The sequence below is a fragment of the Mytilus galloprovincialis genome, chromosome 9, assembly GCF_965363235.1.
Source record: "Mytilus galloprovincialis chromosome 9, xbMytGall1.hap1.1, whole genome shotgun sequence".
Lineage (NCBI taxonomy): Eukaryota > Metazoa > Mollusca > Bivalvia > Mytilida > Mytilidae > Mytilus > Mytilus galloprovincialis.
In genome coordinates, this window is record NC_134846.1 from 92,273,642 (window position 1) to 92,293,666 (window position 20,025).

General features: G+C 31.9%; 3 protein-coding genes across 15 annotated transcripts in view; 1 reads left to right on the forward strand and 2 right to left on the reverse strand.

Moving 5' to 3' along the window:
- The window catches only part of LOC143046369 (hexosaminidase D-like), a 201,368-nt gene that overhangs the window by 36,483 nt on the left and 144,860 nt on the right, over positions 1-20,025 (reverse strand). The gene's annotated exons all lie outside the window — the stretch shown is intronic.
- LOC143046362 (E3 ubiquitin-protein ligase RNF216-like) overlaps positions 1-20,025 on the forward strand; it is a 145,110-nt gene that overhangs the window by 18,149 nt on the left and 106,936 nt on the right. The window lies entirely within an intron of this gene.
- LOC143046355 (uncharacterized) overlaps positions 1,432-20,025 on the reverse strand; it is a 37,206-nt gene continuing 18,612 nt past the window's right edge. For 4 of the 9 annotated variants that reach the window (XR_012969135.1, XR_012969136.1, XR_012969134.1 and 1 more), the window contains 3 exons: positions 18,453-18,637; positions 13,141-13,248; positions 12,238-12,443 (listed from right to left, as the gene is read on the reverse strand). Coding sequence is in view for 1 of the 9 variants with exons in the window: in XM_076219486.1 (XP_076075601.1) it covers positions 2,044-3,726 (1,683 nt within the window). In the remaining 8 variants the exon portion in view is untranslated. Of the gene's footprint in view, positions 3,730-12,237; positions 12,444-13,140; positions 13,249-13,469; positions 13,634-18,452; positions 18,638-20,025 lie in introns of those variants that run through there. The other 5 variants (XR_012969138.1, XR_012969140.1, XR_012969139.1 and 2 more) reach the window with 4 other exon arrangements.

Consider the following 20,025-nt stretch of genomic DNA (forward strand, 5'->3'; position numbering starts at 1 on the left):
GTGTCGGGTGTGATTTTCAGAAAACAGGACAAGGGGGATTCCTCCTTCACTATAAACTGCCACTTCAGAAAGCTAATTAAAGATGTTCCTCAAGACCAACAGGGATTCAATTAGCTGTGGTCCAAGATCCTTGACCTTCCACTATTGCAATCCCAACTTGTTTTGGTTGCTAGCTACGCCTGACGGACCTTTGATTTGAAAGAAGAAGAAAAAAAATGCCAACCTTTTTTCACCATCAGTATGATCATTTCAAGGCCATATATTACTATTGACATTGGCTGCCAAAGAGGTCAAATTCATTCGTCAGGATCAATTTTGGCCTCAAATTTCAAGTTCATCTGATGAATGAATTTGACCTCTTTTTAAACACTTAAGTGTCTATTTCATTTGAATCAATTAGTTTATGTGAAAGATTTTAACTGATTTAGTCATTGAAAACGATCCGATTCAAGCTCAAATATGAAAAATCTACCAAATATGTCGAAAAATGTCACTTTTTAGATAGTTTTTGTCAAAAATGAAAGTGGCTGCATCCGTGTTCATCCAAAATCTTTATATATGTTATGTATTATCATAAAATACAACTTACATTTCAATATTAATGATGAACACGAATGCGGCCACTTTCGTTTTACACGAAAACCGTCTAAAATTTAGCTAAAATGATAGAATTGTGAAGATTTCAGTAATTTAGCGTGACTTAATGGTGCTAGTACTCGATATATGTGCATTGTATTGCCAAAAACAACCAATATTTATGTAGCAGAAGCATTCTACTGTCCAATATATATTTAAAAGGTTACATTTTAACAATATTGTAAAACTGCTATATTTTGGGGCCAAAAAGGGGTCTTACCGGACCTACTCCTTTACTTTTAATATTTAGTACTATTTCTTTACTTTAGAATTATTGTAATTTTTAGGTACCTGTACTTGACAGTATTTGGTTTGTACTTCAAAAATTGGTACAAAATAATAATAACAACAACGATCACAGTATTCCATGTTTGAACGTCATTATTTTAAAAGATTTAAAAGAGAAAAACTTTCAAAATGCTGAAAATGTAACCATGCAACCAAAAATATGTGGTACTTAAATTTCAAGTACAAACCAAGTACTGTAAAATACAGGTACCTAAATATTACAATAATTTTAAAGTAGCAAAATAGTACTGAATATTAAAATTTCCAGTACTACAGATTTATGGTACATAAAATATAGTACCTGTGCAAAAGTAGCTGTGTATGGGATTTACATGTTTCTGGTAAAATCATTTTTTGTGTCCCTCACACATTTTCTCAAAATGTTTGCTAAAAAGACTGACTTGATTAGTAACAAAATTTGAAAAATCAATTACTTAAAAACTACTCATTGTAAATACACAATATTTTTTCACAAAGTGAAGTTTGATTATAAAAAAATTAAATTCATTGATATTTTCCACTTTAATTACATATTTCATGTATTTTGGAAATTATTCCAGAATAAGATTTAATTGAGACTCAAACCTCAGAAGAATACATCCCATATATAAATTAAAATATAAGAATATAAGGATTTGTGACATGAACATGAATTAGACAGTAAATCAACAACACAATAAAAACTAACAAAAACATCTATACACTGGTCTACATTTTCCTCCCACATTCAAACCAAATATCTCTAGTTAGGAATACATGTATAAGCAGGCCTGTAGCCAGGAATTTCCAAGGGGGGGTTTGTTGGACTCGTGAACTCGACTTTAACAGTCATAATTTGAACAAAACGTTGACTTTAACTGTGCTTATTCGATTTCAAGGGGGGGGGGGGGGGGGGGTATGGCTACGGGTATGATAAGGTAATGTGATGTGAATGTTAATAGACAGTAACCAAACAACAACATCACACTTTAACATATGTACACCTGCCTTTTTTTCTTTGACATTCAAAATTCACACCAAATGTCACAACTTGTATTATGTATATTTGCATATTACTTTTTAAAATTTTCAAACCCAGGTACACAAATATAAATATCATAAGATTACTTAATGTGCATTTTATCTATAGGTTAAGTTAAATTTTGTCAAGTAGTTACTGTAGCGATCACAAATAAAACCTGAAGACTCATTATGTTTAAAACAAATACAATAAGGATTCTTCAGTCCATCCTCTTTACCAATCAGTACTTTACTCTCCTGTCCATCTTTTGATATCACTACTACTCTATTAGTTATATTGTCTACTACAATAATGTAACCATAAGTATCTGTACAAAGTCCTTCTGGTCCTGTTAAATCCTGTGTATATTTCCACATCTGTTTACCTGATCCATCATAACAGTATACTGCTCCACCATTAAAGTCACTATAGATAACTCTGTCATTACAGTAAACAAGGTTAGACAGTAGTGATTTACTGTCAACCTGTATTGACTTCAGTGTATTTCCTTCCAAGTCTATAATACGGATTTCATCATTACTCAAACCTACAGCCATAGAATTATTGAAGAATGATAAACCATAGCATCTTTTGTCTAATGTGATAACTTTGGTAACTTTTTCATTCTCCATATTGAAGATCTTAATGACTCTCTCACCAGGATAAGTTATGGCTATAGTGTTCTGATTGATCTGTGTAATACTCTTGGCTCCACCAGGTATACATAACTGTTTCTGTAGTTTACCATCAGAAGTAAGTAGATTAACTTTACCCAAGTCTTCCACTACTATAACTCTTCCATCCATCAGACAAATCATGTCACTTATCACCTTCTTTATGTTGATCTCTATCTCTGTCTCTATATTCATGGTCATGCTGTTTATGTTGGATTGTTCGTGTAATTCTACTTGTGGTTTTGTTCCCACACTTATTTCTATTTTCATGGCTACTTCTGTCTTTATAACAATGACTTCTCCTAGGGATTCTAATGATTCTAACTTGCTCAGTATCTTTTCTATTTCATCATTTTGCTTCATTTTGATGTCAACTTCTTTGGTCCTCTCATCATTTTCCAGATCTTCAACATATCTTTGACATTGATGGACTTGTTGATCAATCTGATGTACACCAAGAAATGATTGTAGTTTAGAAGTATGTGTTGTGACAGTTTGTAAATGTTCTTTCATTTCCTTCAAGTTTTTCTTTTTCGCTTCAATTTCAGAAATGAAATCAGTTGCAGTTGATTTTTCCTGATTCCAAATGGTATCTGTTTCTTGGCATAACTTCTTCTCCAGGTGATCTAAATGTTTATTTATTTCCTGTCTAATTCTTTTAATTGACTTTTTTATGCTAACAATCTGATTTTCTCCAGTTTTGATGTTTTTGAATTTGTTGTTGATTATTGTTTCCAATACATTTAATATAGAATGTATGTCTGTCTCTACAGTTTCCTTTGATTTTTCAATCTTTGTTTTATCCACGACAACTGCTAAACTTTTTATTCCGGTACATTTTGAATGAACGGTGGAAATACATTCATCACAGCAAGGCATTAAATGACCAGGGCAGTACAAGTTAAGCTGTTGACCGTGTTTGTCACATTCTGTTTTAATGGCTTGGATGGAGGGTTTATAACTTTTGGTATCAATAGTTTTATGATCACATGTTCCTTTGGATCTTTTGTGATGCTTTAAACAGGTTGAGCATAATCCTTCATCACAGTTGTAACACCAGATGTCAGCTTTAGTGGTTACTTCCCCTTTATGGCAAGGTCCACATAGTATAGGTTTACTGGATGCCATTACCTGAACATATACAAATAAAAAAATACATAAGGTTGCTTTTCAAATTCCTTACAGTTTATTCGTTACCTGTTAAAAATTGTTAAAAAGTAGAAAAGTCTAAAGAAAAGTATGACCAAATTCAGACAACGAATCAGAGCTATTGCGGACTTAAGCTTACGGTTATGCACTACAGTTAATTTTGAGATTTTAAGTTGCAAACGTAAAATTTTATTATTTGTAATATCAAACTGCTATTTTTAACAGATATATAATTTTATGGTGGGGTATTTGTGAAAAATACCAATCACAGGACTGTGAAACTTCCCGAGCCATTAGGTGAGGTAAACTTGGTCCACAGACTGGTATTTTTCATAATACCCCTCTATAACATGATATATCTGATTAATATCACAGAAGAGATTTGATTATAACTCTCTGTAAGGAAATGCTTTAAACTAGTAAGTTGTAATCCATAAATATATTAATGCATAGATTGGAGGAAAAGTAGAGACTATCAAAGCATTGTAAGAATATAACAAGAACTTGTATGTGTTAGCGCTGTCTCTATGTAACGCCATGTCTGAATAGTTTTGGCAGGAAACCGGAAAAAACTTGCCGGGGTAAAAAGGGAATATCCAAAATAGCAAATAACATGATGTGGAGCGGAATTTGAGGCATATTCATTGACAGTGGTTAAAAAAACCCAGACAAATTGGTTGGAAACAAGGAAAAATATTAGAATATGCCAAAAAATACACTGGTTTCCAACCAATCAAAATCCGGTATTCTCATATAAGGTGTAATTGTGGAGAAAAAAAATCATTTTTAACTGAGTTTAACCTTATGTTTGAAAACAAGTGCATGGACACGACTTTCTAAAATATGACATTTGGCTTGATTATGTATGACATCTATTTGTACCAATAAACAAATCACAGCTGAATTAATTTCACAGAAATAATTGCCTTTTTATGCCCCACCTACGATTGTATAGGGCATTATGTTTTTCATGCCCCACCTACAATAGTAGAGGGGCATTATATTTTCTGGTCTGTTCGTCCGTCTGTTCAATCATTTGTCCGTCCGTCCGTCTGTCCCACTTCAGGTTAAAGTTTTTGGTCAAAGTAGTTTTTGATGAAATTGAAGTCCAATCGACTTCAAACTTAATATACACTGGAACACACCCGTGCAATTGCGGGTAAATAGAGCATATATTTACTGTAAAAAAATAATAACTGGAGAATTTCAGGAGAGGTGTCAAAAGTCAAAGGTACTTGGGGACTGGGCACATTTTTTTGGCCTCCCCTTTTTAGCTCACCTGTCCCGAAGGGATAAGTGAGCTTATGCCATCACTTGGCGTCCGTCGTCGTCCGTCGTCTATCGTCTGTCGTCGTAAACTATTTCAAGAATCTTCTCCTCTGAAACTACTGGGCCAAATACTTTCAAACTTTAACTGAATGTTCCTTAGGGTATCTAATTTATAAATTGTATCCGAAGTTTTGATCTATCAACAAACATGGTCGCCATTGCTAAAAATAGAACATAGGGGTCAAATGCAGTTTTTGGCTTATAACTCAAAAACCAAAGCATTTAGAGCAAATCTGACATGGGATAATATTGTTTATCAGGTCAAGATCTATCTGCCCTGAAATTTTCAGATGAATCAGACAACCTGTTGTTTGGTTACTGCCCCTGAATTGGTAATTTTAAAGAAATTTTGCTGTTTTTGGTTATTATCTTGAATATTATTATAGATAGAGATAAACTGTAAAGAGCAATAATGTTCAGCAAAGTTAGATTTACAAATAAGTCAGCATGACCAAAATGGTCAGTTGACCCCTTTAGGAGTTATTGACCTTTATAGTCAATTTTTAACCATTTTTCGTCAAGATTAGTAATCTTTTACAAAAATCTTCTTCTCTGAAACTACTGGGCCAAATTAATCCAAACTTGGCCACAATCATCTTTGGGATATTTAGTTTAAAAAATGTGTGGCGTGACCTGGCCAACCAACCAATATGGCCGCCATGGCTAAAAATAGAACATAGGGGTAAAATGCAGTTTTTGGCTTATAACTCAAAAACCAAAGCATTTTTATAAAATTTGTAAATTTTTACTAACATTTTCCACTTAAACTACTGGGCCAAGTTCATTATAGATAGAGATAACTGTAGACTGTGAACAGAATGTTTAGTAAAGTAAGATGTACAAACACATCACCATCACCAAAACACAATTTTGTCATGAATCCATCTGCTTCCTTTGTTTAATATTCACATAGACCAAGGTGAGCGACACAGGCTCTTTAGAGCCTCTAGTTCCTAATTCCGATTTTCATTCCTTCTGTTTTTCTGTATACTATGAACATATATATATACTATAATTACCATAAACTGTCACTGATATATTATATAAAATTATCAGTGACTGCTGTAAATAGTAAAGAGCCCCCCTCCCCATCCACCCACCCAGTAAACCATTTGAATTTATAGTAAATCATAGCAAATACAATTTATTCATAGTATATGTATGTAGTAGTATGTAGTATACAGAAATATATCAGTGACTGCCAAGGGATAGTAAACTATTGATAAATTTTTGTAAAAGATTTTATGACTGGAGAATTTCAGAAAAGGTATCAACAGTCATAGGTACTTTGGGACATGACAATTATTATTTTAAGCCTGCTCCTCATTTTTTGGCTCCTTTTTGTTGTCTATTAATTTCAATTATGTTAGCGTTTATCTGTATATTATTAACATTCATTATAAATAGAGTGTCCCATGTTAAGGGGAGGGTTGGGATCCCGCTAACATGTTTAACCCCGCCACATTATTTATGTATGTGCCTGTCCCAAGTCAGGAGCCTGTAATTCAGTAGTTGTCGTTTGTTTATGTGTTGCATATTTGTTTTTCATTTATTTTTTTTTATATAAATAAGGCCGTTATTTTTCTCGTTTGAATTGTTTTACATTGTCATCTCGGGGCCTGTTATAGCTGACTATGCGGTATGATCTTTGCTCATTGTTGAAGGCCGTACGGTGACCTATAGTTGTTAATGTCTGTGTCATTTTGGTCTCTTGTGGACAGTTGTCTCATTGGAAATCATACCCGTACCGTCCACATCTTCTTTTTTATATGTATTTGCTTTTTACTATCAATCCTCAGTTTACAAATCGATCCACGGCGGTCATTGACATTATATAGACCCTCTCTATTTAAAGGGAAAATTCGCAAAAAAAATAAAATTTGATATTATGTTTATCCTACATAAATAGGCATATTCCCAAAATATTAAAGCTTTATTTGTCTAGATAAGTGAGTTATTAGATTTTTTAAATTGACTCTCAATTCTCGTGAAGACGCCATCTTGAAAACTAATGACCATGGATATCTAATTACCACAAAGTCCTAGTATCCAGCATGACATGTCTGTTAATCAGTGTTTAAATGACTTGTCAAGCTGATGGATGTTCTACCCGACCAAGTAATGGAAGAAGTCTACATAGTTTCCAAAATCATCAAATCAAGTAATGGTTCACTAAGATTGATAAGAATATTTCAAAAAATTAATCTTAATTTTTTTAGAGGGTTAAATATTCAGCGTACAATGGTGAAGTCAGGTTGAAAAGCTGTAAATGACAAAAGATCGTACATTCCCCATTTCCATTCTCAAGTTTATTGGTTTTAGCTTGTCACTAAATTTACATTTTTGGCACCAAGATGCAGTTTCAAGTATTATATAGGATTTATGTTATAATAATGTAAAAGTAGTCACAATAAAGTGGGAAAAAAAGTCCGGAGATACTTATTGTGGAGGAATTATAAACTGAGATTAATCTTTGTTGTAAAAGTTTTTTTAAATGCTTTTTTCTAACATTTCTAACGTATATTTTTAGATTATTTTGGGTTTTGATCTAACTTGACTAACGTTCAAAAACTTGTCTTCTTGTGATCAGCATAGCTTAATACCGGTAATTACCGGGGTATTGTAAACATGACATATTCAGGTATTCTAACAGTCGACTTCCTGACAGGCTTGTTTACTTTAATACACAATGAACAAGGTCAATGAATCACATGCGTGATTGCGAGTGAACCAGGTGTGCTTAGGTAAAACTTATAAAATATACCATACCAATATAAAACTGTCCGTGATAAACGGCCTGTGTACAAAATCTAACAAAATTTAAGAGTGGTTATAAGAATAGGTATAGACCAAATGTTATCTAAATTAAATTTTCCTTTAATTTATTTCAGCACCTATTCTTCCGTTTTATATATAATTGTTGGTCCCGTTATTTTAAATCAGTTCGTCCCGTTTATACCCTCACATATGTGACTTTATTTTCACTCTAGAAAACAGTGCTATATTTCAAAATGAATGCCGATTTTTATAATTGTTCATTCATTTTACAAGTGAAACAAGAATATCAATTAGGAAACTTCGGACTATACAAATGCAGAATATACTGTGCTGGTTTGCTTTCGTCTAACGAGATAAAAGAAATGAAAAAAAACTGTCATGTAAAAACAAGCACGCTCAAATCAAAATAAAAAAAAATATGTGAGTAAAAATTAACTGGATCAGAAAAATTAACAACCTGTGATCTCGAGTGTATTAGTAATAAATTTATTTGTTTTTATAGTATAGCTTCTTCCATTATCCAAATGATATCAGATAATCTATATTATTTCATTAGATTAACCCTTCCGACCTCACTAGAATCTGAGACTATGTGTTATAGTGGTATCAGCTAAAATCTAATGCCAATTATATCGCTAGAAGTAAAAATGTAATACAGGTACACCTTTCATTTAGTCATGGCTTTCAAATGTCTAAATTTAAGTGTTCCCATACATTTTTTGCCTATTTAGGACAATTCAAATGCTTACAAGTGTAAAACTAGTTTTATTTTCCCTTTAAAAAAATTATAAATAAATGATAAGATAGAGTGTTTATCATTTCATTCCGACAACTAAATTTAATTTCCAGACTTTAACCGGTTCATTTCTTAGTTTAGTAACTTCTTTGAATTCAAATAAAATAATAGCACCAAATATAATTAAATAATTCCACGGCAATTCACTTGTATTTGTCAACACCTTGAAAATGTATTTTAAATTTGTGTATTAAACTTGACCGTCTGTCGTATAACCCACTGATCCGAATAGACAGTCACACCTGGCACGGTGTGCCCTAGAGGCCAAGCTAATTACCGATCTGCAAATAACATTTCACTTTTATACAGGTCTTTCACAAGTATTGTCGGAGAATAATACAAACATCGCATAAATTAAGTCATAGCATAGATAGTTAAAGGTCAATAAGCGTAAACCTAATATATTATCTTAACAGTTTAAGTTACATATACTCTAATTTATTCACTTTATCAGTCTCAAAAAGTATAAATTTAAGCAACAAAAAAAATAATTATAATAATTTCTTGTGCTGTCTACAAAAATAAATCGAAATATATGCGGTAAATATAGAAATTTTTTCATGAATGTGTACAACTGCACGACGTGCCTTTTATTTTCTTATTATCGGATGGTTATTAGATATAGCATTAGTCATCGGCACACTTACGATAAAGGTAAAATATGATTAAAAACCAAGACTTTTAATGATTGTATTTTAAATCGCGGCATGCAAAAACCAGGAGAAAACGTCACGACCTACAGGAAGTTGTTAATATTTCTTCATTAATTATTGAATTTCTCCTTTATTACTGCACATATAGCGATAAAACTTTGTGAATATATATATTATGTCATAATGAACATATTTAAACCATAAGTAAAAAATTGTGAATTTTCCCTTTAATAAACTCTGTGGCCACCGTGGATAGTAAAGTTGAAAATAATAGCAGTTAGCAAATACACTTTATTCATAGTCTCTGTATGTTCAAAGTACAGAAAAACGCAAACTTGAAGTCTAGTCTGACTTAAAATTTTGCCCAATGACGGAAAAATATCCGGACAGATTCTTTTTCGTTTTTCTCCCAAAATAACCCAAACTTAATGATCATAAGAATGGATGACAAATACGACTATACATGGTACCTATTGAACACAGAGGCATGATGATTAATTTATTGTGGAAGGAAGAGAAGCGACACACAAAATGAGGTCTTCTCGTTTAATAGTATAGATGTTCCCTATGATATGATCTTTCTAATTTTAATGCCAAAGGAGAGTTTTTACCCCAATTTCACGGTCCACTGAACATAGAAAATGAAAGTGCGAGTGGGCCATTCGTGTACTGGGGACACATTCTTGTTTTTTTCTAAAGCAAGGATAGTTGATATAAGATGAATTAATGCCCAAGGATTGTTTAAAACACACATTTGAAGACTGTACTTATGTAAAGAAATATCTTTGATTCAAGAAACTCACTTAAATTCAACTATTGAATCAGATCATTATTGTTATCGTAGCCATGGAACAACTTCAAGTAGAAGGGTAGCTATATTAATTTATAAAACTATGAATTAATAAATGTGCATAAAGATTCAGAAGGTAAAACAATTTCAATGAGGGGACATGAATGATGCCCTTACAAATTTAGATAGAAAAGAAATCCATGAAAACCCCCAAAAGAAACAATATACATGGAGATGTAAAACTCCAGTTCAGTCTAAAATCAAGTCCATTATAGTCGAATTGACATGTTCTTTCTGAAAAAAATAATCTTTTTAAACGTTCACTTGTGACATTAATCCCAATTTTATTAAAAACACCCACAATCAAGAAGTTTGCATACAATTACAATCTCTTTCAACTGAAACTAGAGGCCCCAGCTGGATATTGGAATGTTAATAACGGTATTTTCTTAATGAGCAAGAGTATGCATGCAATTAAAGCAAAATAATACAAAAACATTGTTAAAAAAAAGAAAAAAATGAAATAGATTCAAGACTTTTTTCGGACTCTCTCAAATTAAAGATAAAGGAATATTGTATTAAGTATAGTAAAATTGGGGGGGGGGGGGGGGGGGGGGGGGGGGAGAGAGAAAACATGCATCACATGATCATGATGATTTAGAACCAAAACTGAAAACGTAATATGAAAATCTATTATTTATAAAAGAAAAATACCTACATTAGAAAAAAATTAATAAGCCTAAAAAGCTAAAGGAGCACACATCAGATGAAAACAAAATTTTATAGAAAAAAGGGGAAAAAACAATGCATACTTTCCAGGTATTCAGAAAATCTTAGCACACAGTACAAGACATGACTTAAATTGAAAAATAATAACGATGAAAGTATAACAGATGAAAATAAATATTAAAACTTGAATGAGATTTATGCTAATTTATTTGACACTAAACGAAATCCTTGTATGATAAATGTTAAAAATTTCATTAACAGTACTAAAACTCAACTTAATCAATAATTATTAGAAGGATAAAAGTAAATGTCACTTTATCGCACCCAGGGTAAATTATCATTTGTGATTGGTTAAACGCCTTAACGTGGTGACCCGTAGGGGGTTAGTAAATTTCTTAGAGGGTTCATGATGTCACGTCTACACAGGTAAAATAGCTACGGACGTTTTACGTCCGTAAAAAATCCGTAATACGTCCGTATTATACGGCACGTCTACGGAGGAATAGTACCACGGACGTAAAACGTCCGTTGCTTTCCATCCGTAAAACGTCCGTAATACGGATATTTAGTACCACGTGCGTAATACGGACGTTTAGTACCACGTCCGTAATACGGATGTTCTGTACCACGGACGTATAACGTCTATTATAATTATGCATTATAATATATATATATAGGCGTTTATATTATAGTATATAACACACTTATTGTAGTATATATAACACACTTATTATAGTATATAGTATAGTTTGATTTGTATGTAACAGTTGCATTGTATTGCTGAAACTTTTGATGGAACTGTCAATGATAAAATGCTATACTTTTTTTTAAGGATATGATACTTTTTATTTGCATTTCCTTATATCATGTATATAGTCTCCTAGTGTTCTATCTAAAACAAATATTCTGATGCAATACACATACAAGGATTTTGTCATAGAACTTTCTGTCATACAGTGACTTGTTGTTTAACAAGTTGAATATTGATGATATCTTTTAAAACATTTTACATGATATTTCAAGAGTAAAAATCAACAATAATCAGAAGTATTTCAGTGGTGGTCTTTGGTTCATATTTTGCATTCATGTATTAACTTGATAAAACAAGGCTCTTAGTTTTCTCTATTTGTCATGTCCAAACCCTTTCACAACACACTATATAGTTCATTTTTTTCATTGTCGGAGGACATATGGATACCTATAATAGCTCACTATCACATCATGTGAACTCTGGTGGATATTTTTCTCATTGGCAATTCAACCAAATGTCCTTACTTTCATAAGTCCTTTTAATTATATATCAAGAGTAATTGATCTCAAGAGTATAAATTGAGAATACTGTAATGTTTCCTTTTTACAGTTTTGAATGTATCCTTTTTCTTCAAACTTTCTTAGAACAAACATAATCTTCAATCTTCTTCAAAGTTCAAAATTTTATTTCCAAGGATTTATATTCACATTATAATTTCTTTACTTTCCAAGTCTATGAATGTCAAAATAAATGTTTTCTTTGTAAATTTAAACGTTCTATTTTTTGTAAAATTCCTAAGTTGTCAGGTAGTCTTCTATGTCCTGTATTCATGGTATTGGTTATTCTTCACCATGTTCACTGTGATGGTAACTGAAATAAAATATTTATAAAGAATATAAATCTAACTTCCATGAATTACATAAGCTAATTGCTATATGTTTGCAAATTCATTCTGTTAATTAGGAGATAACTGTACGCGGAGACAGTAAACTGGTATTTGCGACCATCAAATTCCCAATTGATGCCGTCGGAGCTTAAAATACAATATTGTTATCTCCATTCTAATGAAAATGACTGTAAACAACGTTAAAACATGTATCTAAATGTTGCCATATGCTGTCTGCGCTTGCGCGTACCTCCCATAGCATCAATTGTCGATTGATGCCATGTAAATATGTGACGTTATCCAATCAAAATGAACCTTACAAATTTGTTGCATTAGAATGCAAAATCATTAACTGGTTGTCTTTTTTTGCTTATTTGAATGTCCAGTGGCAAATATTTTATGTTTTCTAAATAATAACAACGTTAACTTATCAATACATAATATAGGCCAGTCTGACTAGGTAAGTTTGTAATGTAAATGCTATGATAGTCTGAATTTCTGACATCTCAAGTGTGTGTGTATGGAGCAGAAGGAGGCGAGCAGAGTAAAGCTTGATGCATGCATTGAATCAGAAAGTGAGAAAAATAAGCAACAGTGTGTATCTACAATTAAACTTGAAACAGTTTTAGGTAGATAACATAAAATTATTTAAATAAACTGCAATTCTACAGATGAACTTACTTTGATATCAGGTCTGTTTTGCAGGGCATTCACACCTACATGACATACATGTTCACCAGTAATATCAATCCTTGCCAATAATGTCCTTTCCTTTCATTTGGTAACAAGCTAAAATTGTATATATATATATATATTAATCAAGAAGTCCAGACAAAAACTACATGTAGTATGAACCGATGCTCACTAATTTATACCTTTCCTATATACTTTTACTTTTAAGTAAATTGAAACAAAATGTAAGCTAACAACAGAAAGAAGATCAAGTTTAAGCTTATAAAAAAATCCTATATATGTGCAGATTTTAATAAAAGAACAACCTTTCAATGTACCTTGGCAATTGATAAACTTCAATTGAATCATAATTTCCTGTCAATATGCACATCTACATAGTATGTCCTTATTATCTACTAAGTTTCATGAAATTCTGTTGTGTGGATTCAGAGGAGTTGCAATGACAAACTGTTGAAGTAGTAATAAAGCAAATAAGTTCAAAGGGGCATAACTCCTAGAAAAAAATTGAATTGTAATTTCCTGTCGATATGCACATCTACATTGTATGTCCTTATTATCTAAAAAGATTTCATGAAATTCTGTTGTGTGGTTTGAGAACAGTTGTGATGACAAGAAACAGGACTTGACGTCAGACAGACAGGTCAAAAACATACCCCCCCCCCCACCCAAAAAAAAAAAACTTCGTTGAGTGGGACATAAAAATGCTGAATATCATGAAACTTAATTAAATTGTTCATATTTTTTGTTGTAAGCTCCCATAATTGATTTTTATAAATTTAAGTTTGTCAGTTTCTGAGTTATAAGATTTTCTTCATACATGTCATAAGAAAAGGGGTGACTTTCAAGTTTTTGGAAATACATATATCCTTAAAATTTCGTTAAACTTTGATGACTGATTTATAGCTATTAAGAAAATCTCCTTTTAGTTTTCTTTTTATAAATTTCTGATATACATGTGACATTGAGAAATTATTGTTTGTTTGCAGTCTGACAACAGATTAACCAATTATTGTGCAACAGCCCAGTGTATTGCACAACAGCAAGAAATCTTTAATTGAATATACATGTAGATTCAATTCTTTAATTCATATAAACTGCTACTTTTGCATAGGTAATGTTTAATTTCTGTACTTAAAATCTGTAGTACTGGACATTTAGTTTTGATATTTAGTATCATAACTTTCTTTACTTAAAAATTATTGTAACATTTAGGTACGGTACATGTATTGTACAGTACATGTACTTGTTTTGTACTATAATTTTTAGTACAAATAATACCCACAGTGATGCTAAACAATCTCCATGTAAATGAGATGTGCCAATGCTAATACAACTGCATACCAAATACCATTGACTTACCGTATTATAAGTTGTTCCCAAACCTAATTACAAACATTAACGTGTCAACTATGTAAAAGTTTCAAAGTCAATGAACCATGATGAGGGGGTGGGGCTATATAATCTCCATGGAAACAACACTTGCAAATGCTAATAAATTTGCATACCAAATATTATTGACTAAACATAAGCAGTTTATCTTAAACTGATCTAATCACAAACTAATACATGTAAACTAAGATAAGTTTCAAAGTCATTAGACTGTGACTGAGGGGGCGAGGTCAAATATTCTCCATGGAAATGAGATGTGTCAATGCTTATACAACTGAATACCAATTAACATTGCCCAATCACTGATGATTCCCCTTGAACTGACCTAATCACAAACTAATACATGATAACTTAGAAAAAATTTCAAAGTCAATAGACCATGACTTAGGGGGCGGAGCCAAATTATCTCCATGGAAATGAGATATACCCATGCTTATACAACTGCATACCAAATATCATTGACCTACCACTTGTGGTTCCCCATAAACTGACCTAATCACAAACTAATACATGTAAAATAAGCAAAAGTTTCGAAGTCAATAGACCATGACTGAGAAGGCAGGGCCAAATAATCTCCATGGAAATTAGATGTGCCAATGCTTATACAACTGCATACCAAATATGATTATCCTATCACATTATCACTTGTGGTTCACCATAAACTAGACCTAATCACAAACTAATACATTGTTGATGCCGTCGCCTCCGAAGCTACAGTACTACATATTTTTTGGTTCAGAAATAGTACATAGATGCAAAAGTAGCTGTGTAACCAATTTCAAGTTCTTTGACTACATTTATTCAGAAACATATAATATGTCAAATATTTATTTACAATCCAAATTAGGACCTGTATCAAGGAGTAAGAAACTTGTCAACATTTAACATTTAAGTGAAGCACTAATTATAAGAATTTTTGCATAGCAATATAATATTTCCCACAGAAAGTAACCAAAAGTTAGCGTGCAATAAATTATATCATTGCATAGCAATAAAATATTTCCCACAGAAAATAACTAAAAGTTAGAGTGCAATAAATTCTAATATTGCACTAGTGCAATAAATCTTCAAAAAATCATGACGTCATCAATGACAAACTCTTAGTTTAAACCAATTTTTACTTTCAAATATTATATTGCTATACAATAAAAGGGTTATTGCATGAATATTAGGGTATATTGTCCCTCGTAGAACATATATTGCACTCACAAGCTTTTGCAATATTAAATTCTACTCGGAACAATATTCCCCAATATTCATGCAATAACCCTATAATATTACACCAGTGTAATACATCTTCAAAATTATTGCATGAATATTGGGAAATATTGTCCCTTGTAGAACAAAAATTGCACTTGCAAGCTCATGCAATATAAAATTCTACTCATGACAATATTCATGCAATAACCCTATATTATAACTACAATTGCACAATATTAATCACTTTACCATAAGTTATTATAAAAAAGAAGATGTGGTATGATTGCCAATGAGACAACTATCCACAAAAGACAAAAATGACACAGACATTAACAACTATAGGTCATCGTATGGCCTTCAACAATGAGCAAAGCCCATACCTATTGTTCGGTGTCAAGGTAAAGAATCTCAAATTTGATAAAAATAATTAAGCATGTATTCTTCATTTTGTGGTTTAAAGTTTCTTTAGACAAGTAAGATGCTGAAAGAATATAATATACAGATATAAACAATACCAAATTTTCACATTATTTTTTCAAAATGGTCTCAAAGCTTCAAATTTGCAATTTCTTTAATGAAAAATGCACAAACAAAAAAAACTACCTGTAACACTTCGGTTTTGTACATTTCATGAGCAGGAGATTATATAATTTAGTCAAATACAAACTTATAACTCCATAAAAGTATCGTGCTTAAGCCTTTACATAAATTTCAAGAAAATCAACCAAAAACTGACCAAAAAAGGACTCATTTTTGCGGAGTTATCTCCCCTTCCAATGTTAATTTCCAAAGGAAATATAACATACATGTCAAGTGACATGATATTCGCGTGTAATACACGCTTTTTCAACGGTTTACACGCGAGGATTTTGTCACATGGCGTGTACACGCTTTTCATCACTTTACACGCATTTACACGCTTTTTCGTTCTTTTCATTTTTTGGTCGTTTGTGATATCGCTATTCTCGGGTTTTTTCCTTATTCGGCGATAAATACCGAAAAAATCGAAGTAATTGTTTGGCTGCCGTATTGTTTATCTTTCTATATGGACAAACTGTAAAAGGTAAGTAGTTTGTGATTAGTTTTAACGATTTTGTGACTTTCTTTCAAATTCACTTTATGGGGGAAATGTGCACAGAAAGAGGTCACTTTCAGGGCCTGTACCGTCGTCTAAAGTGCCGATTGTTAAGCCAAAACGATGTGTACGGCAAGATTCAAGATTTATAAATTATATTTTGGAGTTCGAGTTTAAATAATCAAGTAACAAGTAACGCATACTTTGTGCATTCTATGTTGCAATGATAAAAAAACAATACATGTGAGAGGAGAAATACAATGTAGCTATTTGAATAAGCATTTTAACATGTTTATCTAATGGAAATCAAATTTATAAAACATTTTTCTTTTTCAATTTTAGTTTCAAATCTATCAAACATGGCAACAGATTTCTACAGGCCATGGGGATACAAATATCACAGAACTGTTGGATCAGCTCTCATAGTACCAGCTTTCTTCTGATGAACTACCCAGTTTTAACCAGGCAATAGCAATGGAGCAATGGCAGAGATAATAGATGACATTTTACATTGCCAAAAAAAAAAATCATTATGACATTCTTTCAAATCTTGATGAAGCTAATTCAGTCAAATATCAATTCCTACTGTGGGAGAGCCTTTTCAATTATAAAGATATTGACACTGAATTCTGATCAGAACTTGACTATGTTACACTTGTACTGTGTGCTGTTATCAAATAAATGTAACTAAACTTGAAACTGACAGTTGTTTTGAATATGTGCCTAGTGGTGGTGCTTTAAAAGCAACATACCTGTAACAGACCACTGTTTATACAATAAAAGTTCACAGTAGAATATATATTGTTTTTTTATATTCACAAATTTGTATGAAATTATGAACATTACCACATTCATATTAACAAGTCCGCATCTACGTCACGCGTTTTCACACACTTTTTGACATGTCATGTCATGTCATGACATGATTTCCCATTGTCAGAGGTTGACATGTATGAAATATAAAATGCCACTTTTGAGTTTTCCTCAAGTTAGATTTTATGGGACTTTTTTCTGTGTATATAAAGGGCATAACGCTATAGATTAGAACTAAAACATTTTCTGTTTTAATTAGTTTGAGGTTAACCGTTTCCTCCATAATGACGCTTTTTGACCCCTCCCCCTTTACTCCATAATGACGCCTTTTGACGCCTGTGTAGTACCTCAGTTGAAACGCATTGACTACAAAAATGAAAATGTCTGCACATTAAAAAAGACTTAAAAAAAATTGTATCCAATATGAAAAGGATATTCATGAGAATATCTGACTTGAATTTCATTGATGAAATGTTCGTTTTCACAATGCATTAATACTTTGAACCTGATGATTTTTTTTTTATTGAAAAAATCCTATGCGAATCAAGTATGTAAAAAAAAATCCATGGAGTAAAGGGTTAAATCTTAGCTAGTTAGACTGAACTACAAATCGTTTATGGTTTTGTAAAAAAAAAAAAATTGGTCACTTCTAACTGTTACCATGGATAATTTTCAAACTTGCCCACAACAAGAATCAAAACTTGGAACTCTATGACCTAAAATTTTAAAATAAATCTTGGAAACTACATGTACATGATTTACCGAGTTTGACAAGAGAGCAAAATTATCAAATAAACTAGGCATCATTTTAATATAAACATACCTCTCATCACAAAATTATTCATTGACTACTGCTCCTCTGTGCTCATATGCACATAAATCAATATGACAATCTATGAATCCACTATAGTATATAATCTAGACAGCAATGACCCAAATGAATTCTGTTCTGTTGCTTAGCTTCTCCTACTTCTCAAAGTACTTGTACTTGTACATTCATTGAAAATGCTAAAATAAATAATGTTTAATGAAATGAAGTTATAATATCTGCCAAAATTGCATTTAATATTTGATCTTGCAAAATTGGTTTAGTTTCAGGGTTGGCAAAAACCCGGGTTTTATGAGTATTGCCCAGCCCAGTGGGAAATACTGGGAAAACCCGGGTTTTACTGGGTTTTAGTGGGTAATACTGGGCAATACTGGGTAATATAAAATACTGGTCTAAATTTCATAGAGGATTCAGTGATCAAACACAAATGTAATACATTTAAAATATATATAACTTGTTTTAGTTGTCTAGATTTGTCAGACTGTAAATATAAAGCAAAAAAATCATTTTTTTTTCAAATAAGTACAACTCTTATTAGGAAGTAAGAAAAAAATACATTTAAATTTATGTATATGTACTGTCACTAATTAATAAGTAATTATTCAGATTACAACACAGATTTGTTTATGTAACAATAATCAGCCCTTTCAATTCTATAAATTTTAATGGCATGACCCCTTAGGTTGTTTATTTAGCAATATGAATGTATAACAATTCACTTAAAAAAATGCATTTTTATCAAAGATTTGATTATCAAAACAATGCTTGGTAATTAACAGGATATCCTTAAATGTGCAAATCTTGCATTGTGCTTACATTATAAATGAAGAACTAACATGACTAAATGAAATTGAATTTTTCATTCTTCTAAAAAGGACTCAATGGTTATCTGTATAAAAAGTATATATTTAGCTGTAATACTATGAAATTACACCAAGTCTTAACTATTTTGTGTTAAAATAAGCTGAAAAAACCATATTGCCCAGTAATGCCCAGTATTACCCATTTCTGGGAGTATTGCCTAGCCCGGGAAAACCCGGGTTTTCCCGGGCGGGTAATACTTTGCCAACCCTGTTTAGTTTTGATCTTTTAAACTAGACCAACAAACTTTCCCTGAAAAAAAAGGATAGCTCTTCTTAACCTGGTAAACATTTTAACCCCAGGTCAAATTTGCTCTGAATGCTTTAGTTTCTGCTTTCAGAGATACATGTATAAGCCAATAACTGCATTTTACCCCCATGTTCTATTTTTAGTCATGTTGGCATGTTAGTTAGCAAGAGGGTGATCCGACACATATTTCTAACTAAATAAGTGTAATTTAGTGGTTCGATTTGTCTTATATATGTTGTGTTTATCCTATTTTTTTTTTATCTGTTTTTTATATTTTACATTGTATAAATCAGTCTCTTAGTTTTTTTGTTTGAATTGATTTAAAAATTTGTGATTCTCATATAGGGTCCTTAAAAACTGAATATGCAGTATTGGCTTTGCTCATAGTCATTGTTGAAGGATGTAAAGTGACCTATTGTTGTTAACAGTTAACTTCGAGGTCAATTGATTTCTGGTG